General features: G+C 39.5%; 2 protein-coding genes across 2 annotated transcripts; both read left to right on the top strand.

Annotated features, from left to right (window-relative positions):
- Positions 1-1,742: 1,742 nt before the first annotated feature.
- Positions 1,743-6,374, top strand: LOC148203682 (uncharacterized). Its single transcript, XM_088107894.1, has one exon. It carries the CDS (start codon positions 2,578-2,580, stop codon positions 5,752-5,754), a length of 3,177 nt encoding a protein of 1,058 aa, XP_087964020.1. The 5' UTR covers positions 1,743-2,577; the 3' UTR covers positions 5,755-6,374.
- A 4,163-nt stretch (positions 6,375-10,537) lies between these two features.
- LOC148203681 (uncharacterized) lies at positions 10,538-17,216 on the top strand. Its single transcript, XM_088107712.1, has 5 exons — positions 10,538-12,113; positions 12,618-13,160; positions 15,831-16,054; positions 16,137-16,796; positions 16,881-17,216. Exons 1-5 carry the CDS (start codon positions 10,538-10,540, stop codon positions 17,142-17,144), a joined length of 3,267 nt encoding a protein of 1,088 aa, XP_087963838.1. The 3' UTR covers positions 17,145-17,216.
- The last annotated feature ends 9,736 nt before the right edge of the window (positions 17,217-26,952 follow it).

Below are 26,952 nucleotides of genomic sequence, written 5' to 3'. Positions count from 1 at the left end.
CAGTCATCATGACGGGTCTTTTTAAGAAGAAAACAATTTAAATCATTATTTTGTATTATTTAATTCTTTATTCTTCTCTCATTTTCATTATTTATGGTTAATTAAACTATTAATTCTTATTTTAATTAATTTGAATTATTTGGGCCTAGTTATTCCAATTATTATTTGTAGGACTGTTTTGGTTGAATTTGTCCAAGGGTCGGTCGTCCTTCCTTGTTTTGATCTCTTTCGATCGTCCAAACCTCTCCGAGAACGCAATCCACTCCGATGAGTTGTTGACCTGCAGAAGACACTCCGACGCTCAAGTCAGATATGTTTCATAATGAGGTCTCTATTTTATTAGTATAGATAACACTAGTGCAGAAACGGCTTTTCACGTCACCCAATAAACGTCCGTCCCACGAATCCCCAACGTATATATGTGACCGGTGGCATTATAGTAAATAAGTGGACCTCTAGACGTCCGTCCGTGGTCGAACCGGACGTTTATAACATTATAGACGTCCGTCACAAGCGGACGGACGTTTTAAAGGCTGCCTTGTCAATCCTTGAACGTCCGTCGTGGGTCGCGCTGGACGTTTATAGTATTATAGACGTCCGTCCCAGGGGCACGGACGTTTTATAGGCTAACGTTTTCAATCTCTGAACGTCCGTCCTGAGGTGAGCGGACGTCCGTCCTGACAGGGTCATCCTCTGAACGTCCGTCCTGGGTCGAGCTGGACGTTTATAATATTGGCTTCAGTCCTGGAACGTCCGTCCTGAGGTGAGCGGACGTCCGTGCGCGTGGTGAATACGTTCATTAACCTCGAACGTCCGTCCTGGGAGAGCCCGAACGTCCGTCCTCAGAACGGACGTTCAGAGGACTGACAGGGTCATCCTCTGAACGTCCGTCCTGGGTCGAGCTGGACGTTTATAATATTGGCTTCAGTCCTGGAACGTCCGTCCTGGGAGAGCCCGAACGTCCGTCCTCAGAACGGACGTTCAGAGGACTGACAGAGCTGCTGGGGTACTAATTGATTTAAGTGCACTGAACGTCCGTCCTGAGGGGCACGGACGTCTATAATATTATAGACGTCCGCGCCCCAGAGGACGGACGTTCAGAGGAGATAAAGTAATTATTACCCCACCCACTCGTCAGTGCACTGAACGTCCGTCCTGAGGGGCACGGACGTCTATAATATTTTAGACGTCCGTGCCCCTCAGGACGGACGTTCAGTGCACTGACAGAGTGGGTTGGGTAATAATTACTTAAGTCCGCTGAACGTCCGTCCTGAGGGGGCGCGGACGTCTATAATATTATAGACGTCCGTGCCCCTCAGGACGGACGTTCAGTGTACTGACGAGTGGGTGGGGTAATAATTACTTTATCTCCTCTGAACGTCCGTCCTCTGGGGCGCGGACGTCTATAATATTATAGACGTCCGTGCCCCTCAGGACGGACGTTCAGTGCACTGACATGGGTAATTGAATCGTTTAGGTTTTCATCAGAATTTTAGACGTCCGTCTTGGGACGGACGTTGATAACATTATAGACGTCCGAGCCATGTTAACGGACGTTTAAAGCCCCGCGAAATTCAATTTTAAATTCATTACAACGTCCTATTAGTGGCGGGACGGACGTCTATAATATTATAGACGTCCGTGCCCACGTGGCCCGGACGTCTATGTTCATTAAAATGGAAAGCGCGAACCGTGACCATTCACTGTTCGTCTTCTTCCCCGCGAACGCGAGCTGCTGCTGCTGCGCCGTTGACATTTCCAGGTTGGTTTTCTCACTTTTGGACCGTTTAAAATTACATTTAATCCGATTACATTGCTCTGTGATGACATGTCTTTGATTTGAACCGATTAAAAATGGTTTTGGGTCCGTTTTTTTGCAGACTCTTGCGTGTTCTTGGGCGGCTTCCTTGAGTCTTTTTGGACTGCGTGTTGGGCCGTATACTCCTCCACTTCCCTCCTTCTCATTTGGAATCTACTTTTCAGGTTAGCTTGTTGGTTGAAAATTTTGTGTATGCATGTATGTGGTATGGACGTTTTTGACTGTAAAATGTGTATTAGTTATGTTATTGTGTTAAACGATTAAGAAATGTGTATTAGTGTATGGACGTTTTTTACTGTTAAATTTTGTGTATGCATGTATGTGTTATTGTGTAAAATGTGTATTAGTTATTGTCATACATTGAGTGCCACTTAGTTCCCGTTTGAAATTTAAGACAAACGATTAATGTTTTAATCGTTTGTGTTAAATTTTGAATTGTCCGATTGGACAGTTTGAGAAAATTAATTTTCATAATTTGCAATACCATGTCAATTGGAGTTTAAGGATAAGATTGATGAAATTTCGGTTCAGTACTTGTGTTGTTCTCCGGATGCATATTTGATTGTGGTCATCGTTGACTACTCTCATTTCGTGTATTTTGGAGACCAATGCGAAATGCTGCCGAAATTGTATCAATTTTATGACGTAGACTTCAATGCACGTGGCTGAGCAAATTATGAAAATTAATTTTTTTGAATGGGTAGGGCCTAACCTTGTGAGAGTTAAAACACTTGAACTGATGATTTTACGAACATAGTATGGATCGAAGATGGATGAACGAACGTCGCATGAGTGAAGAATATGACAAGGGTGTTTCGCAGTTCTTGCAATACGTTGAACAAAATGCTAAGTCTGTCAACGGGACATATTTTTGTCCTTGTGTGCGTTGTCTTAATCAAATACGCCAAGACTTAGGCAATGTGCGTGACCATCTATTCATGTACGACATAATGAGGACTTATACCGTTTGGACTTGGCATGGAGAAGTACTTGAGCAGCCTACCACGTCACGAGGAACAAATTATGTGGAAGAATGGATGAGTGACCATTTAGAGGACATGATACGTGATGTCGGTGAAGATAATTTTGGAAGGGCTAATTTGTATGATACTCTTATTAATGATTCAGAGCAACCGTTGTTCCCAGGATGCTCAAACTTTACACGCTTGTCTTCAACTTTAAAGTTGTTTAGTTTAAAAGCAAGGAATGGATGGACCGATAAAAGTTTCACCGAGTTGTTGGAGTTGTTGAAGGAGATGCTTCCAGAAAATAATACTCTACCTATTCGTAATTACGAGGCCAAAAAAATTTTATGTCCAATGGGTCTTGAATATCAAAAGATACATGCTTGTCCTAATGATTGTGTTTTGTACACAAAGGAGTTTGCTTCGTTAAACTATTGTCCAACATGTGGTTTATCCCGTTTTAAAAAGAAATCTGACAGAGTCACTGGTAATGAAGGTAATGATGGTGCACCTGCTAAGGTGATGTGGTATTTGCCTATAATACCTAGGTTCAAACGTATGTTCTCTGTTAAAGAAGATGCAAAGAACCTTAAATGGCACTCTGACGAAAGAAAGTGCGATAATCTTCTTCGACACCCTGCTGATTCTCCACAATGGAAAAATATTGATGACAAATTCCCTGAATTTGGTGCAGATCCAAGAAACTTAAGGCTTGCACTTGCAACTGATGGTATGAATCCTTATGGAAACTTAAGTAGCAAACACAGTTCGTGGCCAGTTATGTTGATGATTTACAATCTTTCTCCTTCGTTGTGCATGAAGAGAAAATATGTGATGTTGACCATGATGATATCGGGTCCTAGACAACCTGGAAATGACATTGATGTTTACTTAGCACCTTTAATTGATGATTTGAAATTGTTGTGGGAAGAAGGCATCGACGTGTTTGATTCACATGTTCAGGAACAGTTCCGTTTGCGTGCAATGTTGTTTTGCACTATAAATGATTTCCCAGCATATGGAAACTTGAGCGGTTATAGTGTTAAAGGTCATTTTGCATGTCCCATATGTGAAGAAAACACTAGTTACCTTCAGTTGAAGCATGGTCAGAAGACAGTATATACAAGACATCGAAAATTTCTTCCTCGTAATCATCCTTATCGTAGATTGAAAAAAGCATTTAATGGAAGTGCTGAGGATGAGGTTGTGTGCAGACCCCGGAATGGTCAAGAGGTGTACAACGAAGTCAAAAACATTGACATTGTGTTTGGAAAACATCATAAAAGTACCTCCGCAAAGAACATTTGGAAGAAACGATCGATATTTTTTAAGCTTCCATATTGGTGTGAACTTGATGTTAGACATTGTATTGATGTGATGCACGTTGAAAAAAATGTTTGTGACAGTGTCATCGGAACTTTATTAAACGTCAAAGGGAAGAGCAAAGACGGAATAAAGGCAAGACAAGATTTGGCTGACATGGGAATCCGATCTGAGTTACATCCACAGATAATAGGAAGACGCACCTATCTGCCCCCAGCCTGTCACACACTTTCCAAAAAAGAAAAACAAAGTTTTTGTAACTGTTTAAGAAGTGTGAAGGTTCCGCAAGGTTATTCTTCAAATATTAGTAACCTTGTGTCTATGCAAGACTTAAAGCTAGTTGGTTTAAAGTCTCACGATTGTCATGTATTGATGCAACAATTGTTACCGGTTCTTATTCGAGGCATATTACCTCCTTCTGTTAGGGGTATTCTGACACGTCTGAGTTTTTTCTTTAATGCCATTTGCAAGAAAGTTGTTGACCCTCGAGGTTTAGATGAATTGGAAAATGAGGGAATAAGACTACTATGTCAATTGGAGATGTATTTTCCACCTTCCTTTTTTGACATCATGGTACATTTGATTGTTCATCTAGTCAGAGAAATTCGAATATGTGGGCCGGTCTTCTTAAGGTGGATGTACCCAGTTGAAAGATACATGAAGATCTTAAAGGGATATGTCAAGAATCAGTATAGACCAGAAGCTTCAATCATAGAGCGATACGTTGCAGAAGAAGCCATTGAATTTTGTTCAAGTTATATGCCATCTTGGGAACCCGTCGGTCTTCCCAAGAGCAAAAACGAAGGAAAATGTGAAGGTAAGGGTGTTCGAGGTGTGACAATTCAAAGTGTTAGCAGAAAAGAAATTGACCAAGCTCATTTGTACGTCTTAAACAACACTGTTGATGTGATTCCTTACATTTCTGACCACGTTAATGAAATAAAGGCAGCAAACCCAAAAATGAGTGAAAAATGGCATCTTAATGAACATGTGAAAACCTTCTTGGGATGGTTTAAGAAAAAGGTGTATGCGACTCCACATGTTTCTGAAACTTTATTGAGGTTATCTCGTGGACCGAACACAGAGGTCATTACATATGGTGGGTACTATATAAACAATATTTCTTTTCAGACAAAGGTAGAAGATGACAAAAGCAGAGTTCAAAATAGTGGCGTCACACTACAAGCTGAGTCTGTGCACTTTGCTAGTTCTAAAGACAAAAATCCAATCACAGCATCCATCAGTTATTTTGGAATAATACAAGAAATATGGGAAGTTGATTACGTTACTTTTAGAGTACCAGTTTTCAAGTGTAAATGGGTTGATATAAATTCTGGTGTCATGATGGATGACCTTGGTTTCACATTGGTAGACTTGAACAAGATGAATTACACTGATGAACCATTTATCATGGCTAGTCAAGCAAGACAAATATTCTACGTAAGTGATCCATCGAATAACAAATGGTCAGTGGTTTTAGAAGGTAGAAACATGCATGGACATGATGATGACGATTCTCTTGATATACTTGAGACAACATCTGTTGCATGTAGACCCACTGAAGACCCAGTTGATGACGTTGCCGATGTAATGCAAGCAATTCGTAGTGATCACAACGAAGGCATTTGGGAAAAAACAATTAATTAATAGGTTAATATTTTCACTTTTATTGACTTTATATGTATGTTCATCATAATTGAATTATTACTAACGTTGTCTAATTTTTCAGGTATGTCGGCCTCAGACTCAGGATCGGGAAAGAGCAGACGTGGACGAGGCGTCACCCGAGTGGCAGATGTGACATCCGGACGCGTGGATGGTCAGAGGAGGCATGTTGACATTGACCCCAGATCAGGTCATCCATCAGGGCCAAATGCTGATAGGTTTAGGAGTTATCTGGGCAAGTTAGCAAAAAGTCATGTCTCTATCCTTCATGCATGTTGGGATGACGTCCCAGAGGTCGACAAGAACCTCTTATGGCAAGATGTTCAGGTATGTTTAGACTTCATGCAATTTGTGATATACTTATCTGTTAACTTTTCTCTTGGTAACAAGTTTTTTGTTTTAAACAGCAACATTTTGATATTCCAAACACATTGCAAATCAGAAGGAAAGTGTTATCGCATATAGCGATAAGATTTAGGGATTTCAAGACAAGGCTGACACGACTATATGTCTTTGGAGATAGACAACATGAAAATCCATCTCAGCATTATACCTTCACAGAGGAGGATTGGATGCAGTTTCGTGCATCTAGAGAGTCTGAAGAATGGAAGGTATGTTTCTTAAGATCATCTTTCATTGAGTTTTTATGATTTTAGACTTACTTATATACATGGTTTCACAGGATAAAAGGTTAGCCGCTGATAACAGTTGAAAAAGTGTTATTTTCATGCTTAAAAGTGATACTAAAAGCAACCTTTAGACTTAGAAACTAGCTTGAAATCATGCATTTTGTTTATATTTTCAGAAATAAGAGAGCTGGACAGGTTTATGCTTGATTTGAGTGTTTTTGTGCAGGTTTTGAGGTGAATTTGGTGAAAGAAGTGAAGAATGAGAGAGAGGACATTAGAAAAGACAAGAAAGAGTGCAAAAAGGAGAAGTCGAAGGCACCGCTCAGCGGCAAACTACCGCTGAGCGGCACTCAAGAGGTGGCGTTGGAACCGCTGAGGGGCAAATGGCCGCTGAGGGGAAGAAAGAAGACGCGTAACCACCGCTGAGCGGTAAATGGCGCTGAGCGGCACTTTTTGGGCTTGGACTTTTGTAATCTTTTGTAACTCTAGATTAGTATATAAGGGCTTGCACGTCCTTTAGTTAGACATCTTTGGCAGAAACGAGGCAAACACTCTCTCTTTCACCCCTTTGAAGGAGGATCTTGGATGCTCAGGCTACCTCTTCACCTTTATTGGGTTTATTCTTTCATACTTTCATTGTTATTCATCTAGGTTCACCATGAATATGGTGAACTAAACCTTGTATGTTTGTTGGGGAATCAATGTAATCTCTTGAAGCTCTCATATATGGATTTGTTGAATACATCTTTGAATTAAGACATATGCTTTCTTTTCATCATTAGTTAGGGTTTTTCCTCTTTGCTCAATGCTTGCATTGTTTAACTCATTCTAATGCATGATTATTGGTTTTGTTGATACGGACACGTACGGGGAAATCTAGATCCGGGGAATTTCTCCCAATATTTTACTGATAACATTATATTGGTTGCCTTAAGCTCCTGCACTCATGAACTAATCATTAGGAATGCTAGGAATTGTATGAACTATTTGATTAGGGAGAAGCCATCTAGAATGGTACATTAGAGAGTGGCATTAACAATGATGATTTGAAAGAGGAATTCCTAAAATATATGAGAGTGGATGAGATGAAATTGACCCCCAACAACATATTCATTCATTTAATCCATTGAAAGTGTTTATCTTATGTCTTTGCCATTGATCAATTCATGCATACATGTTTATTTTCGTCTTGCATATTAAAATTTCAATCATTGTTTTCTTAAGTCTTAGCTAATCAAGAAATCACATAACTAAACTAGGCCGTGAGTCCTTTGGGAAGAACGATACTTGGTCTTACCAAGTTTTATTACTTGAACGATTCGGTCATACTTGCCGATTGTGAAACAAGTTTGTGACATCATATTTTGGTGCTTACAAATTTGTCCATCAAGTTTTTGGCGCCGTTGCCGGGGATTCGTGGTTTAACTGGTTAATTTGTGTGATTATTGATTATCTTTGACTTTAATTTTGAATTTCTGTTTTTATTTTTTTTATTTTTTTAAATTTGATTTTTATCTTTTAGGTTAGATTTTATTTTTATCTTTTTAGATTAGATTTTATTTTATTTTCGAATTTTTATTTTATTTTTCTGTTTTCTGTTTTTCTGTTTTCTGTTTTTTTATTTTTAGGTTAGATTTTATTAGATTTTATTCTATCTTTTAGGTTAGGTTAGATTTTATTTTATTTTATCTTTTAGATTAGATTTTATTTTTTAGATTAGGTTTTATTATATTTGATTCTATCTTCTAAATCTTTTTATCTTTTGAATCTCTATCTTCTCCTATATCTTTTTGCGCTAACAAATCTTTTCTAGGGTTTTGTTTTCTTGTGTATGCAGGAAGGTCAAACCAGTACTAGTTCAATAGCACAAGGAGTATGGAGAACAATAATGCTAGAAGAACTCTTGCAGATTATACTAATCTTGCTGGACCTCAACACTTTAACAGCATAGCTCGACCTAGAGTCAATGCAGCCAACATGGAGGTCAAACCAGCATTAATTCAACTGGTAAAGAGTAATCAATTTACTGGGTTATCACATGAAAGCCCATATGAGCACCTTACAACATTTAATGAGATCTGCAACACGGTCAAGATCAATGGGGTGCCAGACGAAGCTATCAAACTTAGCTTGTTTCCTTTCTCATTGGGAGGCAATGCTAAGCTTTGGTTGAACTCTTTTCCAGAAGAAAGTTTCACGGAGTGGGAAGCAGTGGTTACAAAGTTTCTAAGCAAATACTTCCCACAATCTAAGGTGACTAAGGGCAAGCAAGAGATATCTTCATTCAAGCAGGGCATGGAAGAATCACTTGGACATGCATGGGACAGATACAAAGGATTGTTACGTAAAACTCCTATGCATGGTTTCAGAGAAGAAGAAGTAGTCCTAACTTTCCTTGGAGGGCTTGGTTCACAAACCAAGATGATACTGAATGCTTCAGCTGGAGGCAATATCAAATGGAAGACTCCAGAGGAAGCAACTGAAATATTTAAAATATGGCTACTAGTGACAACGAACTCAATATTGAAAAAGGAGACTTTCATCAGAGGGAGTTGTTACCATTACATGATGCTCTGCTAGAACAAAATAAAACTCTCTTTCAACAGCTTGAGGAAGTAACCATGAAACTTTCTCGAATACCACAGGGAATACAACAGGTCTCAATGGTTCAAGAACGACAAAAATGGCAGATGCAAGTTACTCCAGTTGAGAAAACAACAAAGCTTGAAGAGACTTTCCAGAGATTCTTGAAGACAAATGCGTCCTATTGTCATAATGTGGATGTTGCATTTAAAAAAATGGAGGTTCATGTTGAGAGAATAGTTGACGAAATTAAACAGGATAATCTTGGAAAGGAGTGCAAAACTGTTGTGACTAGAAGCGGTAGAGTGTTAGAGGAGAGACAAAAAGAGAGAGAGGAAAAAGAAAATGAGAGTGAGAGTGAAAAAGAAACATGTGAGAGAGAGAAAAAGAGAAAAGAAGAAGAGGAGAGGAGAGAAAAAAATGAGAGAGAAGAGAGACAGAAAGAAAAAGAGTATGAAAAGCCACTTCCTTATCCAAAGAGTTATTCAAGGAAGGAGAAAGAAAAGCAGTTGGAAAGATTCATGGAACTCTTTAAGAAGTTGGAGATCACTATACCATTCTCTGAAGCATTGCAACAGATGCCAGCATATGCAAAATTTTTGAAGGAACTTCTCACAAAGAAACACAAGTACATTGAGAAGGAAACTATCAATATACAGGGCAATTGCAGTGCAATCATACAGAAACTACCTCCTAAACTTAAAGACCCAGGAAGCTTCACCATTCCATGTACCATAGGAGATGTGAAAGTTGGAAGAGCATTGATTGATTTGGGAGCTAGCATTAATCTAATGCCGCTATCCATGTGCAGAACAATTCAGGGGTTGGAAATTAAACCAACCAGAATGGCTCTTCAATTGGCAGACAGGTCTCTTAAATATCCATATGGAGTGGTTGAAGATGTTCTAGTGAAGGTTGACAAATTTGTATTCCCAGTAGATTTCATTGTGATGGAGATGGAAGGAGCTAGTGATGTTCCTCTTATTCTGGGGAGACCTTTTATGAAGACTGCTAGAGTTCTGATTGATGTGGAGAATGGTAAGCTTAAACTGAGAGTTGATGATGAGGAAGTTACTTTTGATGTATCCAAGGCCATGACGTATCCAAATGATGACAAAGCATGCTTTCAATTTGATGAACTTGATGAAGTTTGTATGGTTCACGAAAGAATGGTGCGTAATATTTCACCATTGGAAAAAACGCTCATTGATGCATGTGAAGATTTGGATGAAGAAGAAGAGAAATTGATTGATGAATGTCTGATGGACTTGGAAACATTGAAAAAGGGTCCAGAGGAAGATCCAATATTTGAAACAATTGATAAGGAAGAAACAATCAAAGCACAGTCGCCAGAATTGAAAAGATTGCCATCACATTTGAAATATGTGTTTCTAGAAGAGGATGGAGCAAAGCCAGTCATCATCAACAACTCTTTATCTTTACAAGAAGAAGAGCAGTTGATAGAAATTCTGAAAGCCAACAAAGAAGCAATTGGGTGGTCAATATCAGATCTCAAAGGTATTAGCCCAACTTATTGTATGCACAGGATTTTTATGGAAGAGGACTATAAACCAAGTGCTCAACCGCAGAGAAGGTTAAATCCTGTCATGAAGGAGGTGGTCAGAAAAGAAGTGTTGAAACTGCTAGAAGCTGGTATCATCTATCCAATCTCTGACAGTGAATGGGTGAGTCCAGTACAGGTGGTTCCAAAGAAAGGAGGGATGACAGTAATTTATAATGATAAGAATGAACTTATTCCTACTCGGACAGTTACTGGCTGGCGCATGTGCATTGATTACAGGAAACTGAATAAAGCTACCAGGAAGGATCATTTTCCTCTTCCCTTCATGGATCAGATGCTAGAAAGGTTATCAGGGCAGGCTTTCTATTGTTTTCTGGATGGATATTCTGGATATAATCAAATTGTGGTAGATCCAAAAGACCAGGAGAAGACGGCTTTTACTTGTCCTTTTGGTATCTTTGCATATAGAAAGATGCCTTTTGGATTATGTAATGCTCCAGCTACGTTTCAGAGGTGTATGCAGGCAATCTTTTCTGATCTTTTAGAAAAATGCATTGAAGTATTCATGGATGACTTCTCAGTTTTTGGAAATTCTTTCCAAAGATGTTTAGCTAATTTGAACACTGTCCTCAAAAGATGTGTTCAGACAAATCTGGTTCTGAATTGGGAGAAATGTCATTTCATGGTAACTGAAGGGATTGTACTGGGGCATAAAATCTCTGCTAAAGGAATTGAGGTGGATAAAGCCAAAGTAGAAGTCATTGAGAAACTGCCTCCCCCAACAGATGTAAGGGGGATTAGGAGTTTTCTTGGTCATGCTGGGTTCTATAGAAGATTCATCAAAGATTTCTCAAAAATTGCTAAACCATTGAGTAATCTTTTGATGAAGGATGCGCCTTTTGTGATGAACGAAGATTGTCTGAAAGCTTTTGATATATTGAAGAAGAAGCTAGTGTCAGCTCCAGTAATTGTAGCACCAGATTGGAATCAAAATTTTGAATTAATGTGTGATGCAAGTGATTATGCATTGGGAGTTGTTCTCGGCCAAAGGAAGGAACAAAAGTTTCATCCAATCTATTATGCTAGCAAGGTGTTGAATGATGCTCAATTGAATTATGCTACTACAGAGAAAGAGTTTCTTGCCATTGTATACGCTCTAGAGAAATTTAGACCCTATCTTATTGGGTCTAAGGTGATTGTCTATACAGATCATGCAGCTATCAAATATTTGTTGACAAAACCAGATTCTAAGCCACGTCTGATTAGATGGGTACTACTATTACAAGAATTTGATGTAGAAATCCGTGATAAGAAAGGAAGTGAGAACTTAATTGCTGATCATTTGTCACGGTTAGTCAACAATGAGGTCACTAGCAAGGAGTCTGCAATCTGGGAATCTTTTTCAGATGAATCACTCATGTATATTCAGCAGAGGCCCTGGTTTGCTGATATGGCCAATTTTAAAGCTGCAAGAGTCATGCCAGAAGATTTAACTTGGCAACAGAGAAAGAAATTTCTACATGATGCCAAGCAGTTTGTATGGGATGATCCGTATTTGTTCAAAATTGGAGCGGATAATCTTCTAAGGAGATGTGTTACAAATGAAGAAGCAGAAGGAATTCTCTGGCATTGTCATGATTCACCTTATGGAGGACATTTTAATGGAGAAAGAACAGCAGCAAAAGTCCTTCAATCAGGATTCTATTGGCCAACTTTATTTAAGGATGCTCATAATCATGCTAGGAATTGTGACAAATGTCAAAGAGCAGGGACAATCACTAAACGTCATGAGATGCCTTTACAAGGTATTTTAGAGGTTGAGGTCTTTGATTGTTGGGGTATTGACTTTGTTGGACCCTTCCCTCCATCTTTCAACAATGAATATATTCTGGTAGCAGTGGATTATGTGAGTAAATGGGTGGAAGCATTGGCTTGTCCTAAAAATGATGCTAGCACGGTAATTAAATTCCTGAAGAGGCAGATATTCTCACGTTTTGGCACTCCAAGAGTGTTGATCAGTGATGGAGGATCTCATTTTTGCAATTATCAGCTAGAGAAAGTACTCAAACACTATGGAGTAAAGCATAAGGTAGCTGCACCTTATCATCCACAAACCAATGGCCAAGCTGAGGTGTCTAACAGGGAGATAAAAAGAATCCTGGAAAAGACTGTGACTTCATCCAGAAAGGATTGGTCTCTCAAATTAGATGATGCTCTTTGGGCTTATAGGACAGCAATGAAGACGTCTATGGGATTATCACCATTTCAACTAGTCTATGGGAAAGCATGCCATTTGCCAGTTGAACTGGAGCATAGAGCATTATGGGCTTTGAAATTCTTGAATTTTGATCCTTATGACACGCAATGCACCCGCAGACGGCAGATTTTGGAGCTTGAAGAAATGCGCTTACATGCATATGATTCATCCAAGGCTTACAAAGACAAAATGAAATTTTATCATGACAGGAAGTTGGTGAATAGAGTTTTCAATCCAGGACAACAGGTATTATTGTTCAATTCAAGATTGAAGATATTTCCTGGGAAGCTGAAGTCAAAATGGACAGGACCATTTGTGATAAAAGAAGTGCATCCGCATGGAGCAATTGAAATCTTTAATCCATCTGATGATCCGCAGAGAAGTTGGGTGGTAAATGGTCAACGTCTCAAGCCCTATCTAGGGGGAGAGGTGCAACAATTGTCCACCATGATGTTGTTGGTGGATCCTTGAAAGTTTGGGTCAGGCTCGGGACGTTAAACAAGCGCTTACTGGGAGGCAACCCAGTAGTTTGTAAGTTGTTTTTGTTTTTGTTTTTAGATTAGGGTTTGATGTACTCTATTGAACACTTGGTTTGTTATGATGGTTTGCTATTAACTGTGATTGTGTGATAAGTAATGCTGAATGATGCTTATTGATTGATTGATGTTGAGATGATGTGCACATTAAAATGCTTATACAGGTGATTCACAAGCTTTGTGAACAAATGCATAATATCATGATTGTGATTGTGAAATTAAGCAGGATGTGCATGTCAAATGTGAATGAGCTTATATGTGAGGTTTTGAGCTCCAGAGTTGTTATTGTTGAATGTTATTACTTTGAAAGCATGAATGACTTTGCCCAGGTTTTCTATGATTGAATCAATTGCTTGTTTTGCATCATATGATCAAAGGCCGTGTTGTTGAAACCCTTTTTATTGGCCAAATTCATAAAGTTAGCCTTCTAAAAGAGAACACGTTGTGTTCTATCCTTTGAACCCTTAGCCTTAAACATACACTGAACACCCTTGATTGAAAATCTTTACCTTGAGTTAAGTAGAAGATATTGTGTGGTATTGTTAAATGTTCAAGTTTGGGGTTATTGGGTAAACATGAAAAAGGAAAAAGCATTGAGCTAAGAGCTAAAAAGTAAGAATATGCAAAGAAAAGAAAAGAAAAAGAAGCAAAGCTCAATGCAAATGCAAAAGCAAAGGCAAAAGAAAGTTGGGAATGAATAAGAAGATTGTGTTGTTATGACTCTCTTAACTCAAGGATTTTGTGATCCAGAAAAACCAATTTTCCTGTTAGCCCAGCCACATTATAAGCCATTGAAAAGTCCTTGTGATGATGCATGCTTGTGAATGTATTTGATTGTGGTTAAATGAAAGGCAAAGTTGATTCATGTGACATTGTGATAGTGGAGTGAATGAGTGAAACACTTTACCTCTTATACACTTGTGTGTTGAGTGAAACACTTTACCTAGTGAGGAAATATTCCATAAGCACATGAACATCCATGCTTAATTGATTGATCATTCATGAAAAATAGCATTTGTTGGAATTTAAATGACTTTGTGAACATTAAAGCATGTGCACATCTTGAATTAACTCTCGGTCATAAGTTTAAGTGAAGTTTTTACTTATCTTGAAAATAGGATTTTGAATGAGTGAACCATCATATGAATTGGTTGGAGATGGAGTTACATTTTATTTGCTTGAGGACAAGCAAAGTTTTAAGTTTGGGGTTGTGATAACAGTTGAAAAACTGTTATTTTCATGCTTAAAAGTGATACTAAAAGCAACCTTTAGACTTAGAAACTAGCTTGAAATCATGCATTTTGTTTATATTTTCATAAATAAGAGAGCTGGACAGGTTTATGCTTGATTTGAGTGTTTTTGTGCAGGTTTTGAGGTGAATTTGGTGAAAGAAGTGAAGAATGAGAGAGAGGACATTAGAAAAGACAAGAAAGAGTGCAAAAAGGAGAAGTCGAAGGCACCGCTCAGCGGCAAACTACCGCTGAGCGGCACTCAAGAGGTGGCGTTGGAACCGCTGAGGGGCAAATGGCCGCTGAGGGGAAGAAAGAAGACGCGTAACCACCGCTGAGCGGTAAATGGCGCTGAGCGGCACTTTTTGGGCTTGGACTTTTGTAATCTTTTGTAACTCTAGATTAGTATATAAGGGCTTGCACGTCCTTTAGTTAGACATCTTTGGCAGAAACGAGGCAAACACTCTCTCTTTCACCCCTTTGAAGGAGGATCTTGGATGCTCAGGCTACCTCTTCACCTTTATTGGGTTTATTCTTTCATACTTTCATTGTTATTCATCTAGGTTCACCATGAATATGGTGAACTAAACCTTGTATGTTTGTTGGGGAATCAATGTAATCTCTTGAAGCTCTCATATATGGATTTGTTGAATACATCTTTGAATTAAGACATATGCTTTCTTTTCATCATTAGTTAGGGTTTTTCCTCTTTGCTCAATGCTTGCATTGTTTAACTCATTCTAATGCATGATTATTGGTTTTGTTGATACGGACACGTACGGGGAAATCTAGATCCGGGGAATTTCTCCCAATATTTTACTGACAACATTATATTGGTTGCCTTAAGCTCCTGCACTCATGAACTAATCATTAGGAATGCTAGGAATTGTATGAACTATTTGATTAGGGAGAAGCCATCTAGAATGGTACATTAGAGAGTGGCATTAACAATGATGATTTGAAAGAGGAATTCCTAAAATATATGAGAGTGGATGAGATGAAATTGACCCCCAACAACATATTCATTCATTTAATCCATTGAAAGTGTTTATCTTATGTCTTTGCCATTGATCAATTCATGCATACATGTTTATTTTCGTCTTGCATATTAAAATTTCAATCATTGTTTTCTTAAGTCTTAGCTAATCAAGAAATCACATAACTAAACTAGGCCGTGAGTCCTTTGGGAAGAACGATACTTGGTCTTACCAAGTTTTATTACTTGAACGATTCGGTCATACTTGCCGATTGTGAAACAAGTTTGTGACATCATATTTTGGTGCTTACAAATTTGTCCATCAGCCGCCCAAGAAAGACAAAGGCTAAACGACACACCCCACTTGTTATCACGAGGTGGATATGCAAAACTCGAGAAGAAACTGAGAAAGTCTAGAGCCGATGCCTTGGGACTTGAGTCGCCTGACCTAGCACCTGCACCTGCTAGGTACGAGCTGTGGAAGGCTGCTCGGACTAAATCTGATGGGAACATGACATCTTCCTCAGCTGCCTTGATCTCACAGAGAATTGTAAGTTCAAATTTTAAGCAGTTATTTGATTGTGTATCTATCACAGCATGTCTTCTAAGTAACTTGGTTTTTTTATGTGCAGGATGAGTTGGTTGAGCAGCAGACTCAGGGCACATTTGCTGGCCAAGGTAGGGACGACATTCTGACAACGGCCATTGGAAGGCCCGAGCACCCAGGACGTGTACGTGGAGTTCCAGGGGCGATTGGTCTTCGTGACTATTTTGGCCCTACACAGAAAACCCCCCAATCAATGAGTCAAGAGACACTGAGGCAGCTGGATCTTCAGTGGGAGGAAAGACTCAACCAAAGCATGAGATCAATGGAGCAACGATTCATGGATCAGCTACAAGAACAAAAACAAATACAAAGAGCGCTTGAAGAAAAGCTGCATTCCATGACGCAAGGCCACATGGGGGCCGATGAAACTCCCACAGCACCTCGTGTCAGCACTAGAGGATCATGCTCTGCTGTAGAACCCAATGAGTATAGCGGTCAATATGAGCTGTTGGTTGATGGGGATCCCCCACGCATTGTGGCTGTCGGACGAGTGCTTGAGGGAGGGGAGACCATTCATGGTGTTGCCATATTACCCCAGCACGTGCGTGTGACCATTGACGAGGTTCGGGATCCCCAGGCTCAGGTGCCTGTACCCACTCCAGAAATTAACTTTGTGGGGGAGGCCATAGGAACATTTATTGCCTGGCCTAGAGCATTGATCATGTCCCACATCGCGACTCCACAGGTATAATGTCTTTTTCCTTAGTATTTATGTTAATTGTCTTCATATAATTGTTTATAAAGCTTTGACGTAAATTCTTATCTTCAGTTCACACGTCCTCAGAAGCAGCCAATTCATGATACAGTCATACATGAAGATGATGACATTCATGAAGCAGAGGATGATCCTATATCAAAGTTAGTGACAAAATTACCGAGATTGAAGAAAGCATCATTAGAACTATACTGGGATTTGAGGGTATTTGGTCTTCCCTCACATGTGCCAGTTTATATCACATTTTCTGATGCATTGGAGGTGATTGAGGGAGACAGGATGTTGAATATTTCCATCATTCAGCTGTGGTGCATGTAAGTTAGTCAATTTGGTCTTTGATATTACTTTTATTTACATTCTTATATAGTTTCTAACGACTTAACTTTGTTGTTTTAGGTACATGGACACAATCGTTGTAGACCAAGGTCGGTCTTCCATGTACGGATTTGTTGAACCTCATACCATTCAACTGTCTGGTAACACACTTCAAAACAGACAACATTATTTGCAAACATGGATGGATGAGTCCAAAAGAGACGTATACCTTGTGCCATACATTGACGGGTACGTGTTTTTATATGTGGTCAGTTTATTATTATAGTTTCCTTAATTAGTTGAATAACTATTTGTCCTTCGTGATAGGTCTCACTGGCAGCTGATGGTCATCATTCCCAAAACCTGTAAAATTATATGGTTTTGTTCGTTGCACAGGAGGATGAAAACTGAGTTGAGAACCATGCTTCAAGGGTAAGTGTTTCTCCAAAAAATGACTTCAATTTGATGTTAACCTTCAACTTTTATGATAAAATAGTCATATTAATTATACTTTGTGTTTTCAATCTGTACAGAGTTATTGGTAAATCTCGTGGTCAATTGGTTCAAATTTTGTATCCAAAGGTTGTAAGTCATTTATAGTTTCTAATTCATTTATGTTATTGAATGATCTAAATTTTTAACTATTTAGTTTGTTATTTTAGTGTAACCAGCAAGTAGATTCATGGGAATGTGGCTTCTATGTGATGTGTTGGATTAAGACCATCATTCGAGCTGTCATTACAGATGACTGGAATGAGGTAATGATGTATACCTTCAATACATTACAAATCAAAATCATCTTCAACTATATATGAAACAATAATGAATCTTTCTTGAATTTTGCAGCACTTCAAGACTACATCGCCTATTACAGAGGACACAATTAACCAGATAAGGCAGGAGTGGACCGCTTATCTTCTACAAAGATGGAGTTATGAATAGTTATATTTCTTCTTGATTGAACATTGTTTGGTTTTAGTTTTATTTTTATGTTAATAGTTTGGTAGTGGATTGAACATTAAGTAGAAATTTGTTTATATAAAACGCATATTTATGTTATTGGAGAATTGTTCTGGGACATTTTTCTGTTTTTCAGGTGTGGTTCTATTGAAAAAACAAACAAATTTTTAAAAAAAAAACGCCCACTAGACGTCCGTTAGTGTACAGTCGGACGTCTATAGACGTCCGTCTGTGCACATACGGACGTCCCACCCCAGCCCTACACCAAAAGAACTCAGCAAGGTAGACGTCCGTCCTCAGACAGCAGCGGACGTTTATATGGACGTCCGTCCTCAGACAGCGGACGTTTATTATAAACGTCCGTGGTTAGGCAGCGGACGTTTATTATAAACGTCCGTCCTGAGGCAGCGGACGTTTATAATAAACGTCCGTCCTCAGGAACGGACGTTCATATAAACGTCCGTCCTGATGCAGCAGACGTTTATATAAACGTCCGTCCTCAGGCAGAGCGGACGTTCATATAGACGTCCGTCCTCAGGCAGCGGACGTTCATATAGACGTCCGTCCTGGCACGACGGACGTCTGAGGGACGTCTACCGCATAGACGTCCGGCGTACGCCGGACGTCAAAAGGCCAAAATATCGGACGTAAAAAGCCGTTTCTGCACTAGTGTAAAGACTATTTTACCTGAACATCAATCGTATATTTATAGGGCTTGTGGATGCCAAGCCCATTGACAGTAGTGCAGAAAAGGATTTTAACGTTTGTTATTTTGGGCTTTTAACATCTGATCCTGACCCGATGTCTTTCTAGGAGAATGTTAACTCATTGGCAAGTGTACCAAATCGTATCAAGTAATATAAAATGGTAAGACCAAGTATCGATTCTCAAGAGACTCGTGTTACTAAACAATCGTGTAATACCTTAACCAATTAAGACTAAAGAATGATTCCAATGATTAAGCGTAAAATGCAATAAAAGTAAACCTAAACTTAAATGTAAAATCTTAATCTTTTGGAACTAAAAGAAAGCATGAATGAATGATATTGATGATATCAGATGATGATGTTATTGGGGTTAGATTTCACCTGCTTCACTTTCATGCATATTAGAACTCGTCTTCTTCATTGGAATGTTAATGTCACTTACGAAATTACTTAGAACCCGATCCCTGAGCGTAAAAAGCCTAGTCTTAATTATTAGACCTCAATCCCTTGAATCCCTAATAACCAATTCTGCATTAAGAAAAGAAGCTTAAGACAACCAAACGTCTTATCCCTATCCCTAGGAAATATTCCCTTTGGGTGAAATCCTCCAGTTCATGATTCATAAGATATTTCCCAATACTCAAACAAATCAAACATCAAGTCATGAATGTCCAAAATAAGACAAGCATTAGGAATAGGAGAAAATTACTAACATTCAATGAAAGAAGCATAAAATATTTAAAACATGTTCAAATACATGAAAGTTTAGAGGTTACATCATCCCCAACAACAAATGAGTTTACTTCTCCATTGTCATGGAGAACCTTGGTGTAAAATGGAAGAATGAATGAATGGAAACCCTAGAAAGTGAGAAGGAACATTCTTGCATGCCCAATATTCCTCCAAAGGGTCGAAATTAGCTTTTTTGTGCTTCAGCCGTCCAAAGATACCAACCCTAATGTATAGAAGCCTTTAAATAAATCAAAATTGGATCATGGGCCAATGTCACTAGCATTCAACACCCTAAGTGGGGCAACCAGGCATAACTGCGAAGAGACTGGTCTTCAACGCCTTGGTTGAGGGCAATCAGGCGTCCTACGGTGTAGCTGACGGGTGCTTAGTGAGAAGAGTGGCGCTCAGAGCCCCAAATGGGGGCAAGCAGGCGTCCTCGCGAAACCTCCAACGCCGAGTGGCTTTAAAGAGGGAAACCAGGCATGGTTGTGTGACAACCAGCGCCCAGGGCCCCAAAAAAGGGCAACCAGGCGCCCTGCGCGCCTTCTTCAGCCTTTTTTTTCGGTGCTTTTGCTGTCCCTCCTGGGTTTCAACTCCTTCATACTTTTGCTCCTTTTCCAATGATAGCAATCAGTAGTGCAGAAAGGGCTATAGACGTCCGTTCTTTAGGCTTTTTGACGTCCGACGTTCGACCGACGTCTTTGCGGGTGACGTCTATGTAGACGTCCATTGTGTCAGGCCGGACGTCTATATAGACGTCCGCTGTGTACAGAAAGGGCTTTATTAGACGGGTTATTTAGGGTTATTTACGGGTTATTTAAGATTACAGGGTTTGGACGTTTGTTTGTGCACTGCAACACGTCTGAAGAGCAGATTCGAAATGAAAATGGAGGGAGATGGAGGAGTAAATGACCTACAACGTAGGCCAAAAACGCCGCCCAAGAACACGCTACAAACTGCACAAAAATGCACAGAAAATAATTTTTAATCGGTCCAAATGAAAGATATTTCATCACTGAACAATTTAATCGGAATAAAAGTAAGATTAAATGGTCCAAAATAGATAAAAACCAACCTGAAAATGCAAGGCGCAGAGGGAACTCTCACGGGTTCGCATAACTCCTCGCGGGTTCGCGTTTTGGTTAGTAAGTCCTTATTTTAAACGTCTTTTGAACGTCCGTTGTAGCGGGGGCGGACGTCTATAATATAGTAGACGTCCGTCCCCCTCCAGGACGGACGTTCAAGAGACTGACAGTAGTTCAATCCATCAGTCTCTTGAACGTCCGTCCTGGAGGGGGACGAACGTCTATATATATTAAACGTCTGTCCCCCTCCAGGACGGACATTCAAGAGACTGAGAGAGTAGTTGAACCTGTCACCCTGCAAGAAGGCCTATCCTTAATTACGAGTTCATACAATTCCTAGCATCCCTAATAATTAATTCTGAAGCACAGAAGCTTAAAGGCAACCAACCCTTGTATTCCTATGTCTAGGCAATATGCTATTGGGAGAATTTCCTCGGATCTAGATTTCCCCGTACGTTCCCATATCGACAAAATCAATAATCATGACATCGAATGAGTTAAACAATGCATGCTTTGAGCAAAGAGGTAAAACCCTAACTAATGATGAAAGAAAGCATTATCTCAAATAAGATGTTTAAACACAAGTTCCATATATGAGAGCTTCAAAAGATTACATTGATTCCCCAACAACAGTACAAGGTTTAGTTCACCATATTCATGGTGAAACTAGATAAACAGTAATGAAAGAATGAAAGATAGAATCCTAGAAAGATGAGTAGGTAGCCTAAGCATCCAAGATCTTCCTCCAAGGGGTGGAAAAGTGAGTGTTTGCTTCGTCTCCAGCCAAAGATACAAACCCTAGGACCTCCTAAAGCTTATATACTATTCGAAATATTACAAAAAAGTGGGCCTAAGCCCAAAAGACCACCGCTCAGCGGTAAACTGCCGCTCAGCGATACCAGCGCGTAGTCAATTCTCCCCTCAGCTGCACTTTCACCACTCAGCTGAGCCAATGGGTGTTCCTGAGTGCCGCTCAGCGGTAAACTGGCGCTGAGCGGTACTTACGGCTTCTCTTCTTTTGCACTTTTTGAGTTCTTTTCTGATTCCATCTCTATCCTTCTTCACTTCTTTCACCAAATTCACCTTAAAACCTGCATAAAACACTGAAATCAAGCATAAACCTGTCCAGCTATCTTATTTCTAAAAATATGAACAAAAGCATGATTCCAAGCTAGTTTCTGAGTGTTAAAGGTTACTTTTAGTATCAATTTTAAGCATGAAAATAACAGTTTTTCAATTGTTATCAAGTTGCATGATAGGGATTTGCATGAGTGATCTGAGAATTTAATTGTAGGGAGCAGGTGAGGGGCATGTGTAGGAGGCGATTACGTTAAGCTAGGAAGAAGAAGAGCACTTCCCGAAAGTGTCGCTGAGCGGTAGTGTCGCAGAATGGGCTTAGGTTGCCCCTTAGCGGAACCCGAGCCCATTGGGGTATATTTATACCCTAAGTCGCGCCTTGGCCTCTATTTTCAGATTCTTCTCTGCATATACACTCCTACATACTTTTACAAAGGTTCTTTACAATTTTCCCTTCTTTCCTCTTCAGAAAATCTCCCTTCCACTCACTTTCTAACTAGCTTTTCATCTAAGTTTAGGGTTGGGAGAGAGCATCATTGTTCTTCATAGTTTGAAAGCATTCTCCACTCATCTAGCATCTCCACCCAAGTAAGTCAAGCATTTTTCATTCTAGGGTTCTTGAGCATGAATTTGATTGTTGAAGCATGAATTTTTAGGGGTTTTGATTTCTATGCATGATTTAATGAATTAATTGTTGTTTGAACTGATTAAACTGATTGATTTTGATCTGGAAGATTGAAAATTGCGTGTGGGTGGAGTTAGGAAAGGTTAAAAGTGAATTTTTCAATACTTGTGTTATTCTCCGGATGCATATTTGATTGTGGTCATCGTTGACTACTCTCATTTCGTGTATTTCGGAGACCAATGCGAAATGCTCCCGAAATCTTATCAATTTTATGATGTAGACTTCAATGCACGTGTCTGAGCAAATTATGAAAATTAATTTTTTTGAATGGGTAGGGTCTAACCTTGAGAGAGTTAAAAAACTTGAACTGATGATTTTACGAACATAGTATGGATCGAAGCTGGATGAACGAACGTCGCATCAGTGAAGAATATGATAAGGGTGTTTCGAAATTCTTGCAATACGTTGAACAAAATGCTTAGTCTGTCAACGGGACATATTTTTGTCCTTGTGTCTGTTGTCTTAATCAAATACGGCAAGACTTAGGCAATGTGTGTGACCATCTATTCATGTACGGCATAATGAGGACTTATACCGTTTGGACTTGGCATGGAGAAGTACTGGAGCAGCCTACCACGTCACGAGGAACGGATTATGTGGAAGAATGGATGAGTGACCATTTAGAGGACATGATACGTGATGTCGGTGAAGATAATTTTGGAAGGGCTAATTTGTATGATTCTCTTATTAATGATTCAGAGCAACCGTTGTTCCCAGGATGCTCAAACTTTACACGTCTGTCTTCAACTTTAAAGTTGTTTAGTTTAAAAGCAAGGAATGGATGGACCGATAAAAGTTTCACCGAGTTGTTGGAGTTGTTGAAGGAGATGCTTCCAGAAAATAATACTCTACCTATTCGTAATTACGAGGCCAAAAAAATTTTATGTTCAATGGGTCTTGAATATCAAAAGATACATGCTTGTCCTAATGATTGTGTTTTGTACACAAAGGAGTTTGCTTCGTTAAAGTATTGTCCAACATGTGGTTTATCCCGTTTTAAAAAGAAATCTGACAGAGTCACTGGTAATGAAGGTAATGATGGTGCACGTGCTAAGGTGATGTGGTATTTGCCTATAATACCTAGGTTCAAACGTATGTTCTCTGTTAAAGAAGATGCAAAGAACCTTAAATGACACTCTGACGAAAGAAAGTGCGATAATCTTCTTCGACACCCTGCTGATTCTCCACAATGGAAAAAGATTGATGACAAATTCCCTGAATTTGGTGCAGATCCAAGAAACTTAAGGCTTGCACTTGCAACTGATGGTATGAATCCTTATGGAAACTTAAGTAGCAAACACAGTTCGTGGCCAGTTATGTTGATGATTTACAATCTTTCTCCTTCGTTGTGCATGAAGAGAAAATATATGATGTTGTCCATGATGATATCGGGTCCTAGACAACCTGGAAATGATATTGATGTTTACTTAGCACCTTTAATTGATGATTTGAAATTGTTGTGGGAAGAAGGCATCGACGTGTTTGATTCACATGTTCAGGAACAGTTCCGTTTGCGTGCAATGTTGTTTTGCACTATAAATGATTTCCCAACGTATGGAAACTTGAGCGGTTATAGTGTTAAAGGTCATTTTCCATGTCCCATATGTGAAGAAAACACTAGTTACCTTCAGTTGAAGCATGGTTAGAAGACGGTATATACAAGACATCGAAAATTTCTTCCTCGTAATCATCCTTATCGTAGATTGAAAAAAGCATTTAATGGAAGTGTTGAGGATGAGGTTGTGTGCAGACCCCGGAATGGTGAAGAGGTGTACAACGAAGTCAAAAACATTGACATTGTGTTTGGAAAACATCATAAAAGTACCTCTGCAAAGAACATTTGGAAGAAACGATCGATATTTTTTAAGCTTCCATATTGGTGTGAACTTGATGTTAGACATTGTATTGATGTGATGCACGTTGAAAAAAATGTTTGTGACAGTGTCATTGGAACTTTATTAAATGTCAAAGGGAAGAGCAAAGACGGAATTAAAGCAAGACAAGATTTGGCTGACATGGGAATCCGATCTGAGTTACATCCACAGATAATAGGAAGACACACCTATCTGCCCCCAGCCTGTCACACACTTTCCAAAAAAGAAAAAACAAAGTTTTTGTAACTATTTAAGAAGTGTGAAGGTTTCGCCAGGTTATTCTTCAAATATCAGTAACCTTGTGTCTATGCAAGACTTAAAGCTAGTTGGTTTAAAGTCTCACGATTGTCATGTATTGATGCAACAATTGTTACCTGTTGTTATTCAAGGCATATTACCTCATTCTGTTAGGGGTATTTTGACACGTCTGAGTTTATATGTATGTTCATCATAATTGAATTATTACTAACGTTGTATAATTTTTCAGGTATGTCGGCCTCAGACTCAGGATCGGGAAAGAGCAGACGTGGACGAGGCGTCACCCGAGTAGCAGCTGTGACATCCGGATGCGTGGATTGTAAGAGGAGGCATGTTGACATCGACCCTAGATCAGGTCATCCATCAGGGCCAAATGCTGATAGGTTTAGGAGTTATCTGGGTAAGTTAGCAAAAAGTCATGTCTCTATCTATCATGCATGTTGGGATGACGTCCTAGAGGTCGACAAGAACCTCTTATGGCAAGATGTTCAAGTATGTTTATACTTCATGCAATTTTGTGATATACTTATCTTTTATGTTTTCTTTTGGAATAACAAGTTTTTTGTTTTAAACAACAACATTTTGATATTCCAAACACAATGCAAATTAGAAAGAAAGTGTTATCGCATATAGTGATAAGATGGAGGGATTTCAAGACAAGGCTGACACGACTATATGTCTTTGGAGATAGACAACATGAAAATCCATGTTAGCATTATACCTTCACAGAGGAGGATTGGATGCAGTTTCGTGCATCTAGAGAGTCTGAGGAATGGAAGGTATGTTTCTTAAGATCGTCTTTCATTGAGTTTTTATGATTTTACACTTATTTATATACATGGTTTCACAGGGTAAAAGGTTAGCTGACCAAGAAAGACAAAGGCTAAACGATGCACCCCACTTGTTATCACGAGGTGGATATGCGAAACTGGAGAAGAAACTGAGAAAGTCTAGAGCGGATGCCTTGGGACTTAAGTCGCCGGACCTAGCACCTGCACCTGCTAGGTACGAGCTGTGGAAGGCTGCTCGGACTAAATCTGATGGGAACATGACATCTTCCTCAGCTGCCTTGATCTCACACAGAATTGTAAAAGTTCAAAATATAAGTAGTTATTTGATTGTGTATCTATCACAGCATGTCTTCTAAGTAACTTGGTTTTTTTATGTGCAGGATGAGTTGGTTGAGCAGCAGACTCAGGGCACATTTGCTGGCCAAGGTAGGGACGACATTCTAACAACGACCATTGGAAGGCCCGAGCACCCAGGACGTGTACGTGGAGTTCCTGGGGCGATTGATCTTTGTGACTACTTTGGCCCTACACAAAAAATCCCCCAATCAATGAGTCAGGAGACACTGAGGCAGATGGATCTTCAGTGGGAGGAAAGACTCAACCAAAGCATGAGATCAATGGAGCAACGATTCATGGAGCAGCTACAAGAACAAAAACAAATACAAAGAGCGCTTGAAGAAAAGTTGCATTCCATGATGCAAGGCAACATGGGGGGCCGATGAAACTCCCACACCACCTCGTGTCAGCACTAGAGGATCATGCTCTACTGTAGACCCCACTCAGTATAGCGGTCAATATGAGCTGTTGGTTGATGGGGATCCCTCACGCATTGTGGTTGTCGGACGAGTGCTTGAGGGAGGGCAGACCATTCATGGTGTTGCCATATTACCCCAGCACGTGTGTGTGACCATTGACGTGGTTCGGGATCCCCAGGCTCAGGTGCTTGTACCCACTCCAGAAATTAACTTTGTGGGGAGGCCATAGGATCATTTATTGCCTGGCCTAGAGCATTGATCATGTCCCACATCGCTACTCCACAGGTATAATGTCTTTTTCCTTAGTATTTATATGTTTATTCTTCAAATAATTGTTGATAACGCTTTGACGTAAATTCTTATCTTCAGTTCACACGTCCTCAAAAGCAGCCAATTCATGATACAGTCATACATGAAGATGATGAGATGGCTGAAGCGGAGGATGATCCTCTATCAAAGTTAATGACAAAATTACCCAGATGGAAGAAAGCATCATTAGAACTATACTGGGATTTGAGAGTATTTGGTCTTCCCCCACATGTGCCAGTTTATATCACATTCTCTGATGCATTGGAGGTGATTGGGAGAGACAGGATGTTGAATATTTCCATCATTCAGTTGTGGTGCATGTAAGATAGTCAATTTGGTCTTTCATATTACTTTTATTTACATTGTTATAGTTTCTAACAACTTAACTTTGTTGTTTTAGGTACATGGACACAATCATTGTAGACCAAGGTCGGTCTTCCATGTACGGATTTGTTGAACCTCAGACCATTCAACCGTCTGGTAACACACTTCAAAACAGACAACATTATTTGCAAACATGGATGGATGAGTCAAAAAGAGACGTATACCTTGTGCATACATTGAGGGGTAGGTGTTGT

Source organism: Vigna umbellata, chromosome 2 (genome assembly GCF_029865625.1).
Source record: "Vigna umbellata cultivar VRB3 chromosome 2, Vumbellata_1.0, whole genome shotgun sequence".
In the NCBI taxonomy this organism is placed as follows: Eukaryota; Viridiplantae; Streptophyta; class Magnoliopsida; order Fabales; family Fabaceae; genus Vigna; species Vigna umbellata.
Note: the sequence above shows the minus strand (reverse complement) of the source record. Positions and strands in the feature narration are given on the sequence as shown.

Coding starts and splice junctions, on each gene's coding strand:
- LOC148203682 (XM_088107894.1), top strand. CDS start 2,578: ATGGATCGAAGATGGATGAACGAACGTCGCATGAGTGAAGAATATGAC.
- LOC148203681 (XM_088107712.1), top strand. CDS start 10,538: ATGGAAGAGGACTATAAACCAAGTGCTCAACCGCAGAGAAGGTTAAAT. Junction 16,055..16,136: donor CCTTGATCTCACAGAGAATT/GTAAGTTCAAAT, acceptor TTTTATGTGCAG/GATGAGTTGGTTGAGCAGCA. Junction 16,797..16,880: donor CCCACATCGCGACTCCACAG/GTATAATGTCTT, acceptor TCTTATCTTCAG/TTCACACGTCCTCAGAAGCA.